The sequence below is a fragment of the Gambusia affinis genome, linkage group LG14, assembly GCF_019740435.1.
Source record: "Gambusia affinis linkage group LG14, SWU_Gaff_1.0, whole genome shotgun sequence".
Classification (NCBI taxonomy): Eukaryota; Metazoa; Chordata; class Actinopteri; order Cyprinodontiformes; family Poeciliidae; genus Gambusia; species Gambusia affinis.
In genome coordinates this window covers 723,336-742,989 of record NC_057881.1, presented here as the reverse complement: position 1 = coordinate 742,989, position 19,654 = coordinate 723,336, and the positions used below count along the sequence as shown (strand labels likewise).

The 19,654-nt window shown below is 48.1% G+C and overlaps 2 protein-coding genes across 5 annotated transcripts; both read right to left on the bottom strand.

Annotated features, from left to right (window-relative positions):
- Positions 1–1,481: 1,481 nt before the first annotated feature.
- On the bottom strand, positions 1,482–10,512 carry tfap2e (transcription factor AP-2 epsilon). 4 transcript variants are annotated; one of them, XM_044139496.1, is made up of 8 exons: positions 10,484–10,512; positions 9,236–9,350; positions 7,737–8,180; positions 6,654–6,708; positions 5,227–5,449; positions 3,739–3,857; positions 3,148–3,286; positions 1,482–2,197 (listed from the first exon to the last, which is right to left on the bottom strand). In XM_044139496.1, the coding sequence occupies exons 1-8, from the start codon at positions 10,495–10,497 to the stop codon at positions 1,942–1,944; spliced, it is 1,365 nt and encodes a 454-aa protein (XP_043995431.1). In that variant the 5' UTR covers positions 10,498–10,512; the 3' UTR covers positions 1,482–1,941. The 4 variants fall into 4 exon arrangements, with proteins under 4 accessions (XP_043995431.1, XP_043995433.1, XP_043995432.1 ...); XM_044139498.1 differs by lacking the exon at positions 10,484–10,512 and adding an exon at positions 10,327–10,341; XM_044139497.1 differs by lacking the exon at positions 10,484–10,512 and adding an exon at positions 9,852–10,027.
- A 99-nt stretch (positions 10,513–10,611) lies between these two features.
- ncdn (neurochondrin) lies at positions 10,612–19,448 on the bottom strand. The gene is made up of 8 exons (XM_044139483.1): positions 19,286–19,448; positions 19,059–19,212; positions 13,377–14,316; positions 12,578–12,741; positions 12,271–12,509; positions 11,971–12,186; positions 11,759–11,901; positions 10,612–11,150 (listed from the first exon to the last, which is right to left on the bottom strand). Exons 2-8 carry the CDS (start codon positions 19,203–19,205, stop codon positions 10,738–10,740), a joined length of 2,262 nt encoding a protein of 753 aa, XP_043995418.1. The 5' UTR covers positions 19,206–19,212; positions 19,286–19,448; the 3' UTR covers positions 10,612–10,737.
- Positions 19,449–19,654: the final 206 nt, after the last annotated feature.

The following is a 19,654-nucleotide window of genomic DNA, read 5'->3' as shown; positions in this document are numbered from 1 at the left end:
TGTGTGTGTGAGAGAGAGAAAGAGTCGCAGACAGGTGATTAATAAACATGAAACACAGCGGAATCTGACGGGAAGAGCAGCATATGTTTGCCTCCAGGCGCCGAGAGGCGGAGAGCGGCCCGCTGAGTGTCAGAAACGGGTGGGGGAGGGGCATGCGGCAGGTAGAAACAGAAGGAGTGTGTTTATGTGTGTGTTTTCCCTGAAAAGCAGTGATTGAAAGAGTCTCGTCTTGGTTAAATAAAGTGAGCCGGGGAGGTGGGAGACGAGCAGATGGGTGGAGGAGAGAGGCGTTCGGGTGAAGTTACGGGAACAGCGGGGTGACGTCTCCACGGAGCCCTGAGGAACTCCACGCAGCTCCACGCTGAATCTTCAGGTAAAGGGAACAACACGGAGCCAAATGATCCGCTCTAAATGGATCCAAGTTAGGTAAACAGCAGGTTCTGGTTCCCCCATAAGAACCTTCCAGAAGATTCCCGGGGACTTTGATCTGGATCCGGAAGGTCCGCTAAACTCTAGTAGGCCTTTCAAAATTAAAGTTTTAATTAATATCCGTCATTTGTCTGGTTTTTAAATACCGCTAGTTTAACTGTCGTTAGCTTAACTTGTCTGGAGTCGGACTGACATGTATTTATTTAATTAGCTTCACTAGCTCGGTGTTTTAAAATATTAAGCACCTACATGTAATCTACATGTAATAACGGGGGGCTGCACAGTTGCCTTGAAGCAAGAAGGTCCTGGGTTCGATTCCCGGCCCGGGGTCTTTCTGTCTGCATGTTCTCCCTGTGCATGCTGGGATCTCTCCGGTTCTCCGGGTTCCTCCCACAGTCCAGAAACTGTCAGGCTAATTGGTTTCTCTAAATTCTCCCTTGGTGTGTGTGTGTGTGTGTGTGGTTGTCTGTCTCTGTGTTGCCCTGTGACAGACAGGTCACCTGTCCAGGTGACCCCGCCTCTCGCCCGGAACGTTGTCTGGAGAGGCAGCAGCTCCTCCAGACCCCAGGAGGATCAAGGTGTTAGAAAATGGTTGGATGTGACAACAGCAGGTTGATCCTGTCAGCTGGTCCAACATTAGCGGCGTCTCCATAAGTTCTCCTTCTGCCAGTTAACTCAAAACTTACAATTCAAGAACTCTGGAGATGAACCTGGGCCATAAAGTTTGTTGTTGAAAAAAAAATTTGAAACTGGAAAGACAAAAAAATGTAAACAAAAAAAGTTTCCAAATGGAAAAAAATGAAACTTCTTTTCAGATTCAATGTTTTTCTATTCTATTTAAAACTTTCTTTGAACAAACTCTATAGTTGGTGATGACACCTTGACATTACATTTAAAAACATTGTTTTGGTTACTGAAATAATATGAAATTAACCTAAAAACAAATAAATATAGAATTATCTTTCTATAACCATAACTTCTGCTTCTGTTAGCCAATCAGTGTTGAGTTGTAGAAACGTCAACTTTGAGAAAATTTAAACTCCTGAATGAACGAGTTCTTAATTCTTTAATAATATATTACATTTATGTTGTAATACAATAATAACAGTAACAATAATAATAATAAACACACACTGAAAGTACAAAATGATTTCTGTTACTTTAAGTTACAAACACCTGAAAATAAAAAGTCTCCTGTAACTGAGAGGACTCCATTTCCCATGAGCACTTGCTGCGGAGGACTACAGATTGAACAGTCCCAGACTCCTGTAGCTCCAGATCCGAGTCGGATATGGATTCAGAGCCTTCAGGTGTGGGAGTGGGTGGGAGGGGCTTGGAGAGTCCACAGAAACAGGAATAAACCAGAACCTCCCCACTGGGAGGTCAGAGGTCCATGCGGCGCCATCAGGTGTTCCTACAGTACAGATATCGTTAGCTCCGCCCCTCAGTGGGAGGAGCCTGCTGGCAGGTAGAGTCTGGTCCTGAGGGTGGAGGTGGCTCTGGGGCCTCTCCTCATTTCCGGTGCTTCATCTCCTTGTCGTGGTGGCCCTTCCCTCCTTCCTTGTCCAGCAGCTTGACAGCCTCCATCAGGTAGCTCTGGAAGGCCGACAGCGCCGCGCAGATGGCCGGCGTGCCGAAGCCGTGCGTCAGCAGGCTGAAGTGGGTCAGGCTGCCCTGGATGCCGGGCTCCAGGCAGGGCGTGGGCCGGCTGCCGCCCAGCGGGGAGCGGTCCTGGGTCATCAGGTCCACAAACTCCTTACAGATCTCCCTGCAGAGAGGAGAGAGGAGGTCACAGCAAACAGGAAGGTATGAACCATGATGGGTTTCCTCAAACTGCTGCTAACCAGAGATCTGATCCTGATGCAGAAGACGTTCTGGTTCTGATTGCTCCTGCAGCCGAACCGCTTAAATTTCCCATCAGTTTGCTGGAATGACTAAAATAGCTGATGGTCTGCAGCACCATCAGGTATCTGGTAGATCAGGGGTGGGCAGTCCTGGTCCTGGAGGGCCGGTGTCCTGCAACTCTTACAGTCTCCCTGGTCCAGCAACCTGAATCCAACAGCAGAATCTCCTCCTCAGTGCAGTCGGGTTCTCCAGAGAACCGGTCGGGTTCTCCAGAGTCCTGCTGATGACCTCATTATGCGACTCAGGTGTGTTGAAGTAGAGAAACATCAAAAGGCTGAAGGTGACCGGACCTGCAGGACCAGGAGTGCCCAGCCCTGTGGTAGAACTATCTGTTTGTTAGAACCAGAACTCCATCATCTGCTGTGGTTCTGAGTCAAACCAACCTGTTCCCCTCCTGGCCTGTGGGGGCGCTGCACCAACAACCACTGAAGGAAACCACACAAAAACCTCTGAAGACACTGAGAGCAACTTCCTTCTTCACCAGATGGAAACAAGATGGAGGCGTCAGATTTTAGTGTTGGAGGATTTCTCTTTAGTCTTTGGCTGAAGATCAGGAGACATTTCTGCTGCTAGCGCTAAGCTAGCACGTTAGCTTTGGTTGGATTTACCCAGAATGCCCTGGGTCGTATTTACTCAGGGCATTCTGAGTAAATGCCCTGAGTATTTACTCAGGGCATTCCACATTAACAGTTATTCCAGTTAATGTGGAATAACTGGAGCTTTGTGGGGAAATGATTGACCTGTTGCTGTGAAATCCTTCGCTCTGTCCTGTCAGGTCACGTGATCAGCTGACAGTCTGACGGTGGGACTCACTTGGTGGCCAGCAGCATGCTGCGTCTGGTCGGCAGCTGGTCCGGGTCGCTCTGCCTGCACAGGTACTCAGCCGTGGCTCTGGCAGGAAACTCCGTCTCACACACGTAGCCAAAGTCCCGGGCCAGGTGGACCGCCTCACCTGCAGGAGGAAGAGGAGGAAGAGTTAGATTTAGATTCACACATTTATCCAGACCTGCAGATTTTATATCCAAGCATCATTTTACATATGATGATGAACTATGAACATGAACTAGTTCTGAATCAGTGAACTGAACTGGAGCAGAGGAATCCCAGTTCAACAGTATGCAGCTGGTTGAATGTGCTAGTTTGTCTCTCTCCTCCAACAGCTCTGTGTGTGTGTGTGTGTGTGTGTGTGTGTGTGTGTGTGTGTGTGTGTGTGTGTGTGTGTGTGTGTGTGTGTGTGTCATGCAGGCCTGCAGCTATCAGAGTCATCTCTGTTTGTTCATGTGTGCTGAAGCGGGGACAGCTTTCTGAGAGTTTCTGTCAGAGTGTATGCAGGTCACTGTGTGTGTGTGTGTGTGTGTGTGTGTGTGTGTGTGTGTGTGTGTGTGTGTGTGTGTGTGCGCCTACCCTCCACCAGAGATGTCAGCAGAGTGACGTTGGCGGCCTTGCGTCGCCCGGCAGGCAGGTTCAGCCCAATCTTCTCCAGACGCTCTCTCAGACAGCGGCCACCATTCTTCGACTTGGCCCTGAGGGACGACACTGAGCACGCTCAGAACGGGGTGTGTGTGTGTGTGTGTGTGTGTGTGAGCGAGCCAAACAGAGAGAGGCTGAAATCTGTCTCATGTCAGCTCTGATAGTTTCTCTCTTCAAGCTTCTCTTTTATTTTCTTCAGTTTCTGTTTCTATCATTAATAATTTACCATTTTTACTAAAAAAAAATAAATCTGTTTTTCTTTCTGTTTTTTTTTTTTTTTTTCATTTCCGGTTCTGCAGGAAAAGCTCATTTCTGTGTTCTGCCCGGTCCATAAGGTTCTGTACGTCCCCGTTTGTCTCACTCTTGGGTTTTGGTGATGTATTCCTCCTCCACAACAAATAGATCCTGATTTCCGGACGGATCCGCGTTGATTCATCCGCCTGAAGCTGCAGCTTCTGCTGCTGCACATTTAATTTATTTCTCTATTTCTACAGACATTCTGTATTTACTGTCATTATTTTACTGTTTAGTATTTTATTTGTTGATATATTCATCATTCAGTCATCTGTCTTCATGGTTCTGATGTTTTTAAATTGCTGCATTAATAAAATATTAAATCATGGAGAATTCAGTTTTTTAAGTTTCATTGATTGATTTTTCAGTTTGTGTGAAATCTTAATCTGTCTGATTAGAGATTTAATTTCAGATTTCTGGGGAAGTTTTTACGTCTTTGAAGCGTTTCAGAGCGAAGCGGCGCCGCTGTCCTCAGGCTGCTTCATTAAACTTCTTCTCTTGTGATTCAGTCCCATGACCCAGTTCTGGGGCCCGGTCGGAGCCGCAGGTTCAGTTAGCAGAGCTGAGAGAAAAAAGCCTCATGGAGTCGTGAGGAAGGAGAGGTCATGTGACGTGAAGCTGCTTAATTACAGGAGGATTTACATCCGGATGAAATTCATGAGCTTCCTGCTGCAGGTTCTGCTCTGTCGGACCGGGACAGTCCAGGTTCTGCTTTCAGCTGCAGCTCATTTCAGCAAAATTAATCAAAAATGGACAACAATAATCTGGATTATTAAACCTGTCGAGGGAAAAACGGGGGTAAATTTTTCAGTCATATTTTTTTCATGTTAATTATTTATTTAATTAACATTTATCTAATAACTCCAAATATTTAGAGTTTCAGACTAAGCATTTAGTTTCCCAGCTAAATATCTAAAGGTAACTATTTAGTTTGAGGCTAAATAAAAATCTCTGAAACATTAAACCAGTTTGATCCCATTTACATCTTTAAACGGCTTCAGCGTGATGAGTTCAGGTAACCTGGGAAATCTCTGCTGAACAAAATAATTGATACTTCCTCTTTGTTCCAGATTTAGCCGCTAACGTCTGAACATTGAGTCAGAATGATAAGCCCCGCCCCCAGCTCACCTGCGCAGGACTCCGCCCAGCAGCGACGCGTTGAGGCACTCGGGTGGAGACAGGCGGCGCTGCACCTCGCCCACCGTCACCTTGTACTTGGAGGTGGAGCTGAGCAGGGAGAGGCGTCCCGGGACGGAGCAGAACACCTCGGCCGGGTTGGACACGGCGCCGCTCAGGCCGTCCTTCCCGATGGACAGAGCCGACAGGGCGGAGCCGTTGAGCTTGGAGGGAACTGACGGAGAGGACAAAACATTTCTGATTTAAAATCATTTATTATTTAATTTAAAAATGTTTCAAGAACTACTTTTTGTCTTTTTATTTCTTTCCTTTTTTTATATTTATTTTTTATTAAATTTTTTTCATGAATTATTTTTTTCTAATTTCACTACTTTCTAAAATATATACCTAATTTGAAATAAAAATTTCAACACTTTTTAAAATATATTTATTTGACCTAAAATATATTTTAAAATGACAAAAACATTTTTTGTCATCTTAATTTCTTTTATTGTTTAAATTTTTGTTACTATTATTATCTTGGGAATAATCTTCCTGGCTGGAGAGTGATGGACGTCAAATGGAGATGACCTTTGACCCTGGGCAGCAGCAGGTTTTCCGCCTGGCGCTGTGCTGACCTCTGTTTAGTTTCTGATTTATAGTTAAATCTTCTGATTTCTCAGCCGGTTCCTTCTGGTTCCGACAAAAACCCAGAAGTCCGTTCCACTAAGCCACGCCCCCCGCCGTGCGTCACATCCAGGTGGGAACGAAACGCCTCCAGGTGTTTTTATCAGCTCCGTTTCTGAACCAGAGACAGAAACAACGAATCCAGAACCGGCAGAACTTCTCTTCTTACTGTCCGCCCCCTACCGCCCTCACCCCTGACCCCTCCTCACCTGCCCCTCCTCACCTGACCCCTCCTCACCTGACCCCTCCTCACCTGACCCCTCCTCACCTGCCCCTCCTCACCTGACCCCTCCAGCAGCTGCCTGGGTTTTCTTATCGGCCTCAGTATCGCTGACGGTGATTTTAGACCATCAACCTCTGCAAATTTATCCACAACTCCCCTTTTATCACATTCCATGCGCTTTTCTCCCCTGCACGCTCGCGCGCACACACACACACACACACACACACACACACACACACACACACACACACACACACACAGCCTCTCTCTCTCTCATATGACCATGAACAGTTCATTAAGAATCTGTGCCTTTGGGCTGCAGTCTGCAGCTCAGCATTAGAGACTTCTTGACTTCAAATGAAAAAGCAAAACAGAATTATTTATAGTGCTTGTGCACGTGCGCGGATTTGTGCGTGTGTGTGTGTTAGTGGGACTTGTGTTAGAGAGCCCTGATACACAGAAATGCCCCCAGCACGTCGAACACAATTATAGCGGTACACGCATGCGCAGAAGAGTCTTCTGTCCTCACCTTTTTTAATGACAGAGTGGTCCAGGATGCCCAGGGCGGATCCTTCCTCCATCCCCTACACACACACACACACACACACACACACACACACACACGGTTAGTGTCATTTACCCGCGTCCTCGCTGTCTGAGGTCAAAGATCGTCCTTCTCTGTTTCTGCCTCACTATAAAAAGTAAAATTTGATTCAAAAATTTAATTGATTTTGGAGCAAAAATAATAATAAAATAGTGATTTATTTTTTTATTTTTTACCAAATATTCAAATTGTATATTTACGCAACTTGACAAAAATAATCAGAAGAAAAATTTTAAATATTTATATGAGATTTAATTAGAACATTAAAGTGACATCGTGACTTTGACGTCATTAATCAGAGCTGCGTGTCAACACGGAGCGTGGAGCCGCGTGGGCATCGATTCGTCTCGCCGTGTTTCTGTTGCGGCTGCACCTGCTACAGGAGGCCGACTGCGCCAAAAACAAAAAACTACACAAAGTGTCCTTCAGCTGCGCCGTGCGACGCGGCGGGACGCACCGCAGCTGCGTGACGCACCGCAGCTGCGTGCGGGGCTCGATTTCCCAGAGAAAATGTCTTCATTTACGACAAAAAAAAAAAAAAAGAGAAGAGAGTTGATCAACATTTACAGTCCAGATAAAATAACAATTTCAAGATGTTAGAAAATATTTTTTGTATTTTAAATATTATTTTAAACTGAAGCAAAATTTTATCTCGCATTATATAAAAATATTTAAGTTTTTCCGTTTTGAAGGCCTGGATGATTTTTCTGAAGGGCCTGAAGGATTTTAAGAAACTAAAAAAATAAAATAAACATTATTATTACAAAAATAACAAAAAACTGAAACTGAATTAAAACGAAACAGAAAAATCTGCTCTTAATAAAACATTTAAATCTTTTTTTTTTCACTATAATTTTTTTAAAACAAAGTAAAAGAAAATGTCCATGGGCCTTTTTAAATACTAAAATGCAGATAATTGTATTTTTTCTAAACAGATGATGCTTATATAATCTAAGAGTTGAGAATTAAAGTTTTCCGGTTTTGAAGCGGATGTTGCTAGCGGGTCACCTGCAGCTCCTCCAGGCCGTGGTGTCCCAGGTGCATCCCCAGAGCTCCGTCCCCCAGCGCCGCCGCGCCCTCCCCGAGCCCGTGCAGGAGCCGCGGCACGGCGGCGTACTCCCGCCGGGGGTCCAGGCTCAGCGCCCGGTGCGACTGCGACAGCAGGCCGCCGTCCTCCGAGCGGGACCTCTGGGAGTGCCAGGCCGCCTGCTGATGCTGGTGCAGCGGGTTGATGGAAGGGTACGGCTCCGGCAGGTGCGAGTAGGCCGAGTCCTGGCTCTGGGAGTACGGCAGCGAGGACTGCGGGTAGGGCGGCGGGAAGTATGGCGGCTGGAAGTCCGAGGCCGGCGTGTGGCAGAGCGGGGGAGCCGCGGAGTAGGCGGACTGGTTCAGGGAGGAGAGCTGCGACAGGCGGCCGCTGGGAGAGGAGCCGCTGAGTCCGTCCGCCCGCTCCTGGAGGAGAGACCCGCATGAGAAAACCCGCAAGAACATAAACTAACGTTTACCCAAGAGGTGTAATAAAATCAATATCAAATACTTAGAAATCTTAACTATTTTAAACACAAAATCACTTTTAAAAGTGAATTAAATATTTTCAAGTTCAAGTGATGGTGGCAGCAGCAGCCTGTGGAGTCAGAGGTCAGAGGTCAGGACAGCTAATGCACCGCTGCAGGGGGCGCGGGGTGACCTGTAAACACTGTGCGTGGATAAACGCAACAGAAAGTGCATTCACTCATCCAGCCGCATCGGCTTTCTGCAGCTGGGTCAGGCGGGTCGATGCGGGTCGATGCTCCGCAGCCAAACCAGGCCACGCCAAACCCGGTCACTCCGGGAACATCCACGCAAGTTTCTCCTGACGGCCAAACTGGATCCAACCCGCAGAGCGCCGCCGCAAACTGCGCAATCTGGAGTTTAATTAAAGAGTGTGAACGCAGCCGCAGCCCCGCACAGCCCCGCATCCTGACTCACCATGGCCGAGTATGTGTGGATCAACATCTGGACGCTCCGCAGACCCGGGAGGAGACTCGCTGAGCACGCGCAGGTTCCGGTGACGCTCAGGTGTGTCCAGGTGTGGCCCGCGCCCCTCAGCGCTCCATCAAATGAAAAGTGTCCGCTGCCGCTCGCCGTACACCTGTCCGGTTCCGAGCTGGAGAGGAAGCTGCTGCGGGAGACGCACGCGCGCACGGAACACACACGGACTCGAGCGGCCGCTCCATGAGCGCGCTACTTATAGGGCGCGCGCGCTCCCGGCGCGAAGAGGGGAGGGGTCGGCGGGTCTTAAAGGGACACTCCGGTCCAAACGGAACCGCTTATTCCTTCAGTATTACTTTAAATGACTTCACGGAACGATTGACAAAATAAACACATTCTGTAAAATATTTTCCCTAAAATACATTTTCAGAATTAAACTCCAGTTTTTCTGCAGATTTTATGATGGCAAATAAATCCCAAAATATCCGGAGAACCCGGTTGGACCCAGCGGAACCAGTCAGAGCAGCGGGGGTTACCTCGGCTTTGGTCCGGGACTTCCACAGCATCCTGCGGTTCGGTGCGGTTCGGTGCGTGGCTGCAGCGCAGGGGTTACAGTGAGGAAGAGGAGGAGGAGGAGGAGGAGGAGACGGGCTGAAGGTGCAGAGAGGAGTGAGTTAGCTGGAGAGGAGCAGCAGGAGTTTGACTGGATGTGGGGGGGTAAAGGGGGGAAGTGTCAGGGGGCGAAAACTTTTCAGCAGAGACCATCCCACAGCTTTACACCAGAACCGGTTCGGAAGGTCCAGTAGAACCTCTGAGAATTCTCCATGTTCCATAAAAAACACAAAACATCAAGAAAACCAGAATTCTGTTTTTTTTTGTTTGTTTTGTTTTTGTTCTGGTTTTACATCAAAATCCGGAAGTTTTAAAGCAAATCTCTGCAGTGAGAGTTTCTTCAGGTAAAACTAAACCGGAAGTTGAAGCGTCAGCAGCGGGGCGACAATAACGAGGAACAAAGTGGTTCATTAATAAATGTTTCAATGAAATGTTTAACTTGAACCTGTGAGAACGAAAAACAATCAAAATTTAAGAAGTGAACCCAATTCTCCTCTCAAAGCAGACTAAATAATTTTCAGTAATTTTACTTTGAATAACCTTCATTGTGTCATTTTATAAATTCTCCGGTGCTGGGCGGGATGAATCCAGAAGCAGCTGCAGCTTTCATGCTGCTGGTGAAACTGGAGCAGAAAGGTTCGGACAGGAAATGATTCGAGTCTGGACCCATTTCTGACTGAAGCAGCTTTTCCCGGTCCGGTTCGGTCCGGTTCGTCTGAAAGCTTCTATATTTTCTCTTTTCAAACTCTGCAGCAGGACCGGTTCGGCTGGAGAAAGAACCGAACCGGCTCATTCATCAGTAGGTGATGAAGAAAGGAGGAGGAGCGCGAAGCAGCAAAACATTAAAACCAGGAAGTCAGAATCACATCACTGGACCGGAACCAAAAAAAACTGTTTATATTAAACCAAAATAAAAAATCAAATTCTAGATTTTATACCAAACTATAATTTAAATACAGGTTTTTAAGAAGAACATAACTATCAGAATCTAGAGTGTAATCCGGTCCAAACCCACCAGAATGTTCCGGTTCTGATCCCAGCCGGATCATTGAAGACTCTTGATCTCCTGATTGGTTTTAGTAACAAAATAAATTAGTTTAAAGAGGAGGTTCTGGTTCCTGTTTTTATATCATCAGAGACGGGTCAGAACCTCTCCAGAACTCTGGGATTACTTTAGAGAAAACATCCGGAAAACGGGAAACTCCGGGATTCTGACGGTCTGCAGAAAACTGGAGCCAGTGCGCCACCTGGTGGCGACAGAGAGAACTGCTGGATCAGAGGAAGGAAACGGGACACTTCAGTAATAAAATAGATTTTTATTAAACAAAAGAAAGAACAACTAGAACATGATCCAGAACCTGATCAGAACCAGAACTCGGTCCAGAGCCAGGTAAAGAGCACACCAGGCAGTTCAGCAGAACCTCCTTTAATCTTTAAGTCCCACTGCCGCCTTCAGCCTCTTCATGCGGCCCAGAGTCCCGCCGCTCCTCATGGCCTCCCGGACCTCCCGCCGGCAGTCCGGGCAGCGCTCCGCCACGGCGCACAGCGCCTCCTCCAGCGCCTCCTGGCTGTGGCGCTCTGGACCGGCGCCGCTCTGCGTCAGGACGCCCACGGTGTGCCGCAGCCAGCCTTCGTCCCGGATCAGCCCAGAGAGCCACGGCTGAGCGCGGACGCAGCCGCCCAGCGCCTGCAGGGACAGACGCCACAGCTCCGCCGCCTCGTCCCAGCTCTCCTCCCAGTCCGCGCTCGTCTGGACCGGACCAGAACTGGAGCGCAGGGCGCCGCGCAGGAACCTCAGGGTTACAGAGAAGAAACGTCTCTGGCACGAATCCACCGGACCTGGAGACAAAGGAGAGTTATCAGAGTTATCAGAACAATTTTCTATTAGTGCTGGAAACTGATTTAAAACAACCACCGGTGACAATGCCAGCTTAAAAGTTAGCTACAAAGCGCTAATCATAAACATTAGTTCTGCTAACGCTACACCAGCATGGCATTTAGCTGAAGCTAACGCTAAAGCGCTACATTTACATGACATATAGTGGAAGCTAACACCAACAAATTCAATTCAAACTACAATCCTGCAGCACCAACAAACTCTAGACATGAAATGTTCTGCAGCAGCAGATTCTGGATTCATATTAACAGCTGGCTCTGTTTTTATTTTGTTCATGTTTAGAAAAATGATTTGGGAGAAAAAACGAGAGGAAATGGGGTCACTTAATTCAAAATAAAAGCATGAACATAAATAATTATAAATAAATAACTTGAAAAGTTTTAATAGTTAATAACAAAAACTTCAACACAAATGTTGAACTTTATTTACCTGAAAGTTTACAAAACAAAACTTATATGGAAGATTTAAGTTGGGGGAAGCTAAATACGCTAAATGAAAGGTTAGCTGTGATCACCACTGATTAACTAGAGGATTGGAAATGAACTCTGACCTCCAGTTGGAGCCTTTAGCCGCCCAATCATCAGCCCCAGAGCGCAGTAATTGGCTGCTAGGACCAGGAGGCGGGGCTTATTCATCAGAACAGGAAGTGCTTCACTCAGGTGGGCCTCCAGGGTTCTGAAACACGGATCCTTCCTGGAAACGGACAGATGGAATCAGAACCAGAACCAAACACCAGGAACCAGGACCAGAACCAGCAGCTACCTGACGGTGTCCGGCTCCGTCACCGTCACGTTCAGGAGGGCGGAGCACGCCGTCTCCATGCTGGGGTCTCTGGGAAGCGCCGTCTGGCTCCGCCCCCTCAGGTCGGTCCAGGTCGTGATCAGGAAGTCCACCAACAGTGCCGGGGCGTCCATACTGAGCAGCACCTTCCTGGGGGCGTCCTCCGCCGACAGGTGGCACAGAGCGGGCAGCAGGTACCTGCAGAGGGGGTGGAGCCTCCATCAGAGGGGGCGGGGCCTGTACCACAGTGGAACCGGCTCATGCAGCAGGTTCTGGGTTTACCTGAGAGCCCCGGTGCCCGTCCAAGCCCCACCCCCCTCGCTGACGGACAGCCGGGCCGTCCAATCAGAGAGGCTCGGCTCGGCGGCTCCCTCCTGCAGGTGGCGCCGGGCGTAGCCAATCAGGAAGGGCAGCAGAGCGGTCACTTCCTCCTTCAGACAGGACGTTTCCTCGGCCAGCCAGGCACACAGCGCCCGGAACGTCGCCAGCACAAACGGGTCGGAGAAGCGGTCGGGCTCCACCTGAGGGAGAGGAGACGCATTACACTCTGCAGCGCCCCCTACAGGAGGAGACAGGTCCAGGTGCCCACCTGCTGCAGGTAGAAGATAACGGCGGAGAACGCCTCCTGCAGAACCTCCAGAACCTGCCGGCTCTGCTGCAGACTGAGCGCGCTCAGAGCGGAGCAGTGAGGCGGCGGCGCGGCGCCGGCGGTGCAGGCCTGCTCCATGGCCGCCTCCATGATGCGGTAGCATCCTGCAGAAGAAGAAAAGATGAAGAAATGAGTCCCAATATTATGGCAAGTAATTCAAAATGTGTTTTAGTACATGAATCTACATTTATGGAGTTTTTTATTTATTTTTTTTTATTGTTTTTCAAACGTTTGAAATAATCTTTTCAGATTTAATTATTTTATCTAATTCTTTCCAAATGATCCTTTTAACTGTTATTATTTTTTTTTTAATGACTGACCTTTTTTTTACTTAAAATTTTTATCTTCAGACAAATTTGAAACTTTTTCTCCAAATTATTTCTTCAGACAAATTGTGATTTTTGAAATGCGTCTTTTCTAGCTGAGCTGGATTATTGTTTTATTGATTATTGGATCATTATTGTACGAACATCTGATAGTTCGTACGACTTTATCCACTAAAACACAAACGCTGTGACATCATCCGATGCTGGAAACGGATCAAGTTAACAACTAAAGAATAAAACGTCCAGCCGGTTCTTTATGAAAGAAATATATTTATTTATTTCCCTATTTATTGAATTTATTTTAAATACTTCAACGTTGTGCTCCGTTGTACCAGAACTCAACCTTTACACTGAGTTCTGGTTGTGGACCAGAGGGAAGTCGGACCCGGCGACCCGATAGAACCGGACTCTACCTGTCAGCGTGTTCTGCAGCTCTGGACTCGGACCGTTCCCAGGCGGTTCTTCCAGACCCATCCGGACCTCCACGCAGGCCCGGTTCACCAGCAGGCAGCAGTACCGGGCCGGACCCACCGACTCCCAGCCATACAGGTCCAGTAAGCAGGCGCTCAGAACCAGAACCGGCCCGATCTGTTTGGGCGTCAGCTTGGCCTGCAGCATGGGTCTCAGCGCCGCCCACACTCTGCCCACCGCCTCTCTCAGTTCCGCACTCTGCAGCGCCGCCTCTGGCGGCGGCAGGAACCGCACCAGCTGGGTGCACATCTGGAGCCGGGTCGGGTCCGAGGCCCGGCAGAACTCTGAGCAGAGCCTGAGGAGCAGAGAGAGGAGTTCTGCCGGGTGTCTGCGCCAGGCTTCCTCTCTGGTTCTGGACAGCAGGCAGCCCAGCAGCGACAGCGCCCTCTGGTGGCAGCGGTTCTGACCCGCGGCCCGGCACAGGGCCGGTACCGCGCCCCGGGCCAGGAGTCGCTCCGGGCCCCTGAGGAGCCCCAACACGGCCGTCAGAACCTGGAAGCAGTCTGCCACCACCGCTTCGTCCAGAGACTTGACCTCTGACCTCCTGCTCTCGTCCCCCTCACCCCCGCTCCCTGCGGGCCGGGCCTCCGGACCCGCCTCGGCCCGGTTCTGCAGCTGCGACTCCGGCCCGTCGGCCAGCAGGCCCAGCAGCAGCGGCACGGTGGCGAGCAGCTGGGGCCGGGCGGCCATGTTGGGGTCGGTGCTGAGGGCGGCCAGCAGGGCGGAACCCAGAGACAGCAGCTCCTGGGGAGGAAGTCCCGCCCCCCCGGCGTCCCGCAGGGCCGTGACCAGCAGCCGGGCCGGGAGGGCCGGGCCCACCGCCTCAAACAACCGCCGCATGGTGGCCGGGTCCAGCTGGCTGGCAGGGCACAGCCGCGTTATCTGAGGGAGACACAACCGGGTCAGAGCCAAATCAGAACCGGGTCCAGTTAGCAGGGTTTGTTAAAACACAGATGGAGGTTTTACTGTAATAATGTTAATAACATTATTTATAAAGAGCTGATTGTGGATTGTAGCCACATTTTGGACCAGTTTTAATTTTTGAATAATTGTTTCATGACGGAACGAACCAAACAACGAACCAGACATCGAACCAGACAACGAACCAGACATCGAACCAGACAACGAACCAGACATCGAACCAGACAACGAACCAGACAACGAACCAGACATCGAACCAGACAACGAACCAGACATCGAACCAGACAACGAACCAGACATCGAACCAGACATCGAACCAGACAACGAACCAGACAACGAACCAGACATCGAACCAGACATCGAACCAGACATCGAACCAGACAACGAACCAGACAACGAACCAGACAACGAACCAGACATCGAACCAGACATCGAACCAGACATCGAACCAGACATCGAACCAGACATCGAACCAGACATCGAACCAGACATCGAACCAGACATCGAACCAGACATCGAACCAGACAACGAACCAGACAACGAACCAGACAACGAACCAGACAACGAACCAGACAACGAACCAGACAACGAACCAGACAACGAACCAGACATCGAACCAGACATCGAACCAGACAACGAACCAGACATCGAACCAGACATCGAACCAGACAACGAACCAGACAACGAACCAGACAACGTAACCAGACACCGATCCAGACATCGAACCAGACAACGAACCAGACATCGAACCAGACAACGAACCAGACATCGAACCAGACAACGAACCAGACATCGAACCAGACATCGAACCAGACAACGAACCAGACAACGAACCAGACAACGAACCAGACAACGAACCAGACAACGAACCAGACAACGAACCAGACAACGAACCAGACAACGAACCAGACAACGAACCAGACAACGAACCAGACAACGAACCAGACAACGAACCAGACAACGAACCAGACAACGAACCAGACATCGAACCAGACAACGAACCAGACAACGAACCAGACATCGAACCAGACAACGAACCAGACATCGAACCAGACAACGAACCAGACAACGAACCAGACAACGAACCAGACAACGAACCAGACGAACCAGACAGCGACGAACCAGACAACGAACCAGACAACGAACCAGACAACGAACCAGACAACGAACCAGACATCGAACCAGACATCGAACCAGACATCGAACCAGACATCGAACCAGACAACGAACCAGACAACGAACCAGACAACGAACCAGACATCGAACCAGACATCGAACCAGACATCGAACCAGACATCGAACCAGACAACGAACCAGACAACGAACCAGACAACGAACCAGACAACGAACCAGACATCGAACCAGACATCGAACCAGACAACGAACCAGACAACGAACCAGACAACGAACCAGACATCGAACCAGACAACGAACCAGACATCGAACCAGACAACGAACCAGACAACGAACCAGACATCGAACCAGACAACGAACCAGACAACGAACCAGACAACGAACCAGACATCGAACCAGACATCGAACCAGACAACGAACCAGACATCGAACCAGACATCGAACCAGACAACGAACCAGACAACGAACCAGACAACGAACCAGACATCGAACCAGACAACGAACCAGACAACGAACCAGACAACGAACCAGACATCGAACCAGACAACGAACCAGACAACGAACCAGACATCGAACCAGACAACGAACCAGACATCGAACCAGACAACGAACCAGACAACGAACCAGACAACGAACCAGACAACGAACCAGACAACGAACCAGACAACGAACCAGACATCGAACCAGACAACGAACCAGACAACGAACCAGACAACGAACCAGACAACGAACCAGACAACGAACCAGACATCGAACCAGACATCGAACCAGACATCGAACCAGACAACGAACCAGACATCGAACCAGACAACGAACCAGACATCGAACCAGACAACGAACCAGACAACGAACCAGACAACGAACCAGACATCGAACCAGACAACGAACCAGACAACGAACCAGACATCGAACCAGACATCGAACCAGACATCGAACCAGACAACGAACCAGACATCGAACCAGACATCGAACCAGACAACGAACCAGACAACGAACCAGACAACGAACCAGACATCGAACCAGACAACGAACCAGACATCGAACCAGACATCGAACCAGACATCGAACCAGACATCGAACCAGACATCGAACCAGACAACGAACCAGACAACGAACCAGACAACGAACCAGACAACGAACCAGACATCGAACCAGACATCGAACCAGACATCGAACCAGACAACGAACCAGACAACGAACCAGACATCGAACCAGACATCGAACCAGACATCGAACCAGACATCGAACCAGACAACGAACCAGACATCGAACCAGACAACGAACCAGACAACGAACCAGACATCGAACCAGACATCGAACCAGACAACGAACCAGACAACGAACCAGACATCGAACCAGACATCGAACCAGACATCGAACCAGACATCGAACCAGACATCGAACCAGACATCGAACCAGACAACGAACCAGACAACGAACCAGACAACGAACCAGACATCGAACCAGACATCGAACCAGACATCGAACCAGACATCGAACCAGACATCGAACCAGACATCGAACCAGACAACGAACCAGACAACGAACCAGACATCGAACCAGACATCGAACCAGACATCGAACCAGACATCGAACCAGACATCGAACCAGACATCGAACCAGACATCGAACCAGACAACGAACCAGACAACGAACCAGACATCGAACCAGACATCGAACCAGACATCGAACCAGACAACGAACAGACATCTAACCAGACAACGAACCAGACATCGAACCAGACATCGAACCAGACATCGAACCAGACATCGAACCAGACATCGAACCAGACATCGAACCAGACAACGAACCAGACAACGAACCAGACATCGAACCAGACATCGAACCAGACAACGAACCAGACATCGAACCAGACAACGAACCAGACAACGAACCAGACAACGAACCAGACATCGAACCAGACAACGAACCAGACAACGAACCAGACAACGAACCAGACATCGAACCAGACATCGAACCAGACAACGAACCAGACAACGAACCAGACAACGAACCAGACAACGGAGCAATAAATACATTAAAACAAAACTACAGTTTGAAGGACCACTCTCTGGATGTTTATCTGAGGGTTTCCTGTCTGTAAGGCCTATCGTTGTATTACCGTAATACACCATAAATGCGCGATGCTAATCTTTACAGTCGGCTGGATTAACCTTGGCAGGCTAATTCAGATCAACTTTAATTTCATCTGGAAAAATCGAGTCCACTACTTAAAGAAAGCAAATATAGTTAAAGACTTTAAAGATGGAGGTTTACAAACTGTTGACTTTGAGTGTTTAAATGTGGTTTTAAAGGTAAAATGGTTTCTAATGAATGGAAATAGTTTCTGTCTCCTCAAAAGTTTGTTTAAAAAAATTGGATACATAGATTTTGTTCCTAGATGTGACTCTGGTGTGGACAGACTTCCTGTTAAATGATCTGCCTTCACAATCAGGTTTGTTGTGTTGGAAACTTCTGAACATGAACAGATTCATTCCTCACCAAACTCCAACTGGAGCCACAGAAACGAACAGAAACAAGTTTCACAGGAAGAAATCTGAGTTTGGATCACTGGATGGAAAAAGGTCTTTGGTCCAAAAGACATTTTCTAAATGATGGTGGAGATCGGTTGTCTCATGATGAATCCTGCTTATTGTACAGTTTGAACTGCTCACACACTTTAACACAGTGATGAACTCTGACCCCTCTGCAGTCAAATGTCTGGTTAAAATAGAAACATTCAATCAGCCAACCTTCAGTTACTTCATCTGTTTAATTTCAACTTTTGGACAAAAGTCATTCTAACAAGCAGATGAATCAGCATCTGATTAGTTTTATATTTCCTGTCAGAACAAATAAAAACTCCATTTTAAATCTGTTTTCTGATTCAGAGGTCAATAAGTGGAGAACTGTTGACCTTAAATAACCTCTAAGTCCTAAAACTAAACAAGTTCATTTTAAAATTCTCAATAATATTTTTCCATCCAGGGAATCTTTAAGACAAAGATTCAACTTTGATTCCAACAGCTGGACCTTTTGTGACATTGAAACTACAGATCATCTCTTCTTCTGTTGTGTGGAAACTGGAACATTTTGGAGAAACTTCCAGGACTGGATCTCATCCAAACATTTCCTGCATCATCCTTTAAAAAGAGAGGATGTAATATTTAGACCTCATTCTGAACAACCTGCTGATCCTCACCAAATTCTTCATCCACTCCTGGAAATGAGGAAATAGAAATCCTGACTTTTCAGCCTTTAAAAACCCGCTGATGGACAAACACTTCAGAACCTTAAAACTGATAATGACCCGAGTTTATTTGAGAAATAATGTCCTTTTGTCTTTTTTTGTTTGTTTTTGTCATTCTGCTTTTCCTCTGTTTGATGTGACAAATTTTATTTACTTATATTTTTATTTTACTTTTTTCATTGTCCTATAATTATTTGTCTTCCTTGAGCCTGTCAGACTTGATTTCTCCATGTATGTACATCCCACGTGATTTTGTACAACTGTTCAAAGTGTTTAATAAAAATAATTTAAAGAATAACCTCGGCAGGCTGAGACTCACCAGCAGCAGAGCCGCTAACGTCTGACTGTCATTCTTCGCGTGCCTGAGCGCGTGCAGACACCGGTCCAACACTTGTGTCTGGGCTTCACTGAGACACCTTCCTCCTGCTGCTCCCCGCTCCTCTTCCTCTGCCGCATGGTCACCCATGGTAACCCTGGCAACCAGCAACAGCAGTTTAAAGTCAGCTGAAAATGTGAAACCCGACAGGAGGGAGACTCTAAAGCCACCTTAGTGATGTGTCAGCTGTTCCCAGACGTAGCACAACAGTTTCTAAATCCTCCCGTATCAAAATAAACTACGAGAAACCAATAAAACCCTCAAACAGTCGCGGGAAACCAATCAGATCAGGGTTTGTTGCGTAGTGAGGGCGCCATTTTAAGCCGCGCCGTGAAAACGAGGCATTTGACTGGGTGTGTGCATCGTTTAACAGCCGGCGCGTCAGCCGGAGACAGAAACGTTGAAGCGTTGTATTCCAGGGAGTGGTTTGGATTTCCGGTGTTTATATTTTTAGTAATACCTTTTTTTCCCCTTTTTTAAAAATACATCTACGGCAATTGATGACGTCATAAACTTCAATAACCCGCTCCCACAGGGTA

Excerpts from the sequence above, each read along its gene's own strand:
- tfap2e (XM_044139496.1), bottom strand. Across the intron at positions 3,287-3,738 it reads GCTGACATCTCTGGTGGAGG|GTGAGGCGGTCCACCTGGCC; the intron begins GTAGGCGCACAC and ends TTCCTCCTGCAG. Across the intron at positions 2,198-3,147 it reads AGCATGCTGCTGGCCACCAA|GGAGATCTGTAAGGAGTTTG; the intron begins GTGAGTCCCACC and ends TCCTCTCTGCAG.
- ncdn (XM_044139483.1), bottom strand. The coding sequence starts at position 19,205 with ATGGGTGACCATGCGGCAGAGGAAGAGGAGCGGGGAGCAGCAGGAGGA. Across the intron at positions 12,742-13,376 it reads GCTGCAGAACACGCTGACAG|GATGCTACCGCATCATGGAG; the intron begins GTAGAGTCCGGT and ends CTTCTTCTGCAG. Across the intron at positions 11,902-11,970 it reads ACGGAGCCGGACACCGTCAG|GAAGGATCCGTGTTTCAGAA; the intron begins GTAGCTGCTGGT and ends GTCCGTTTCCAG.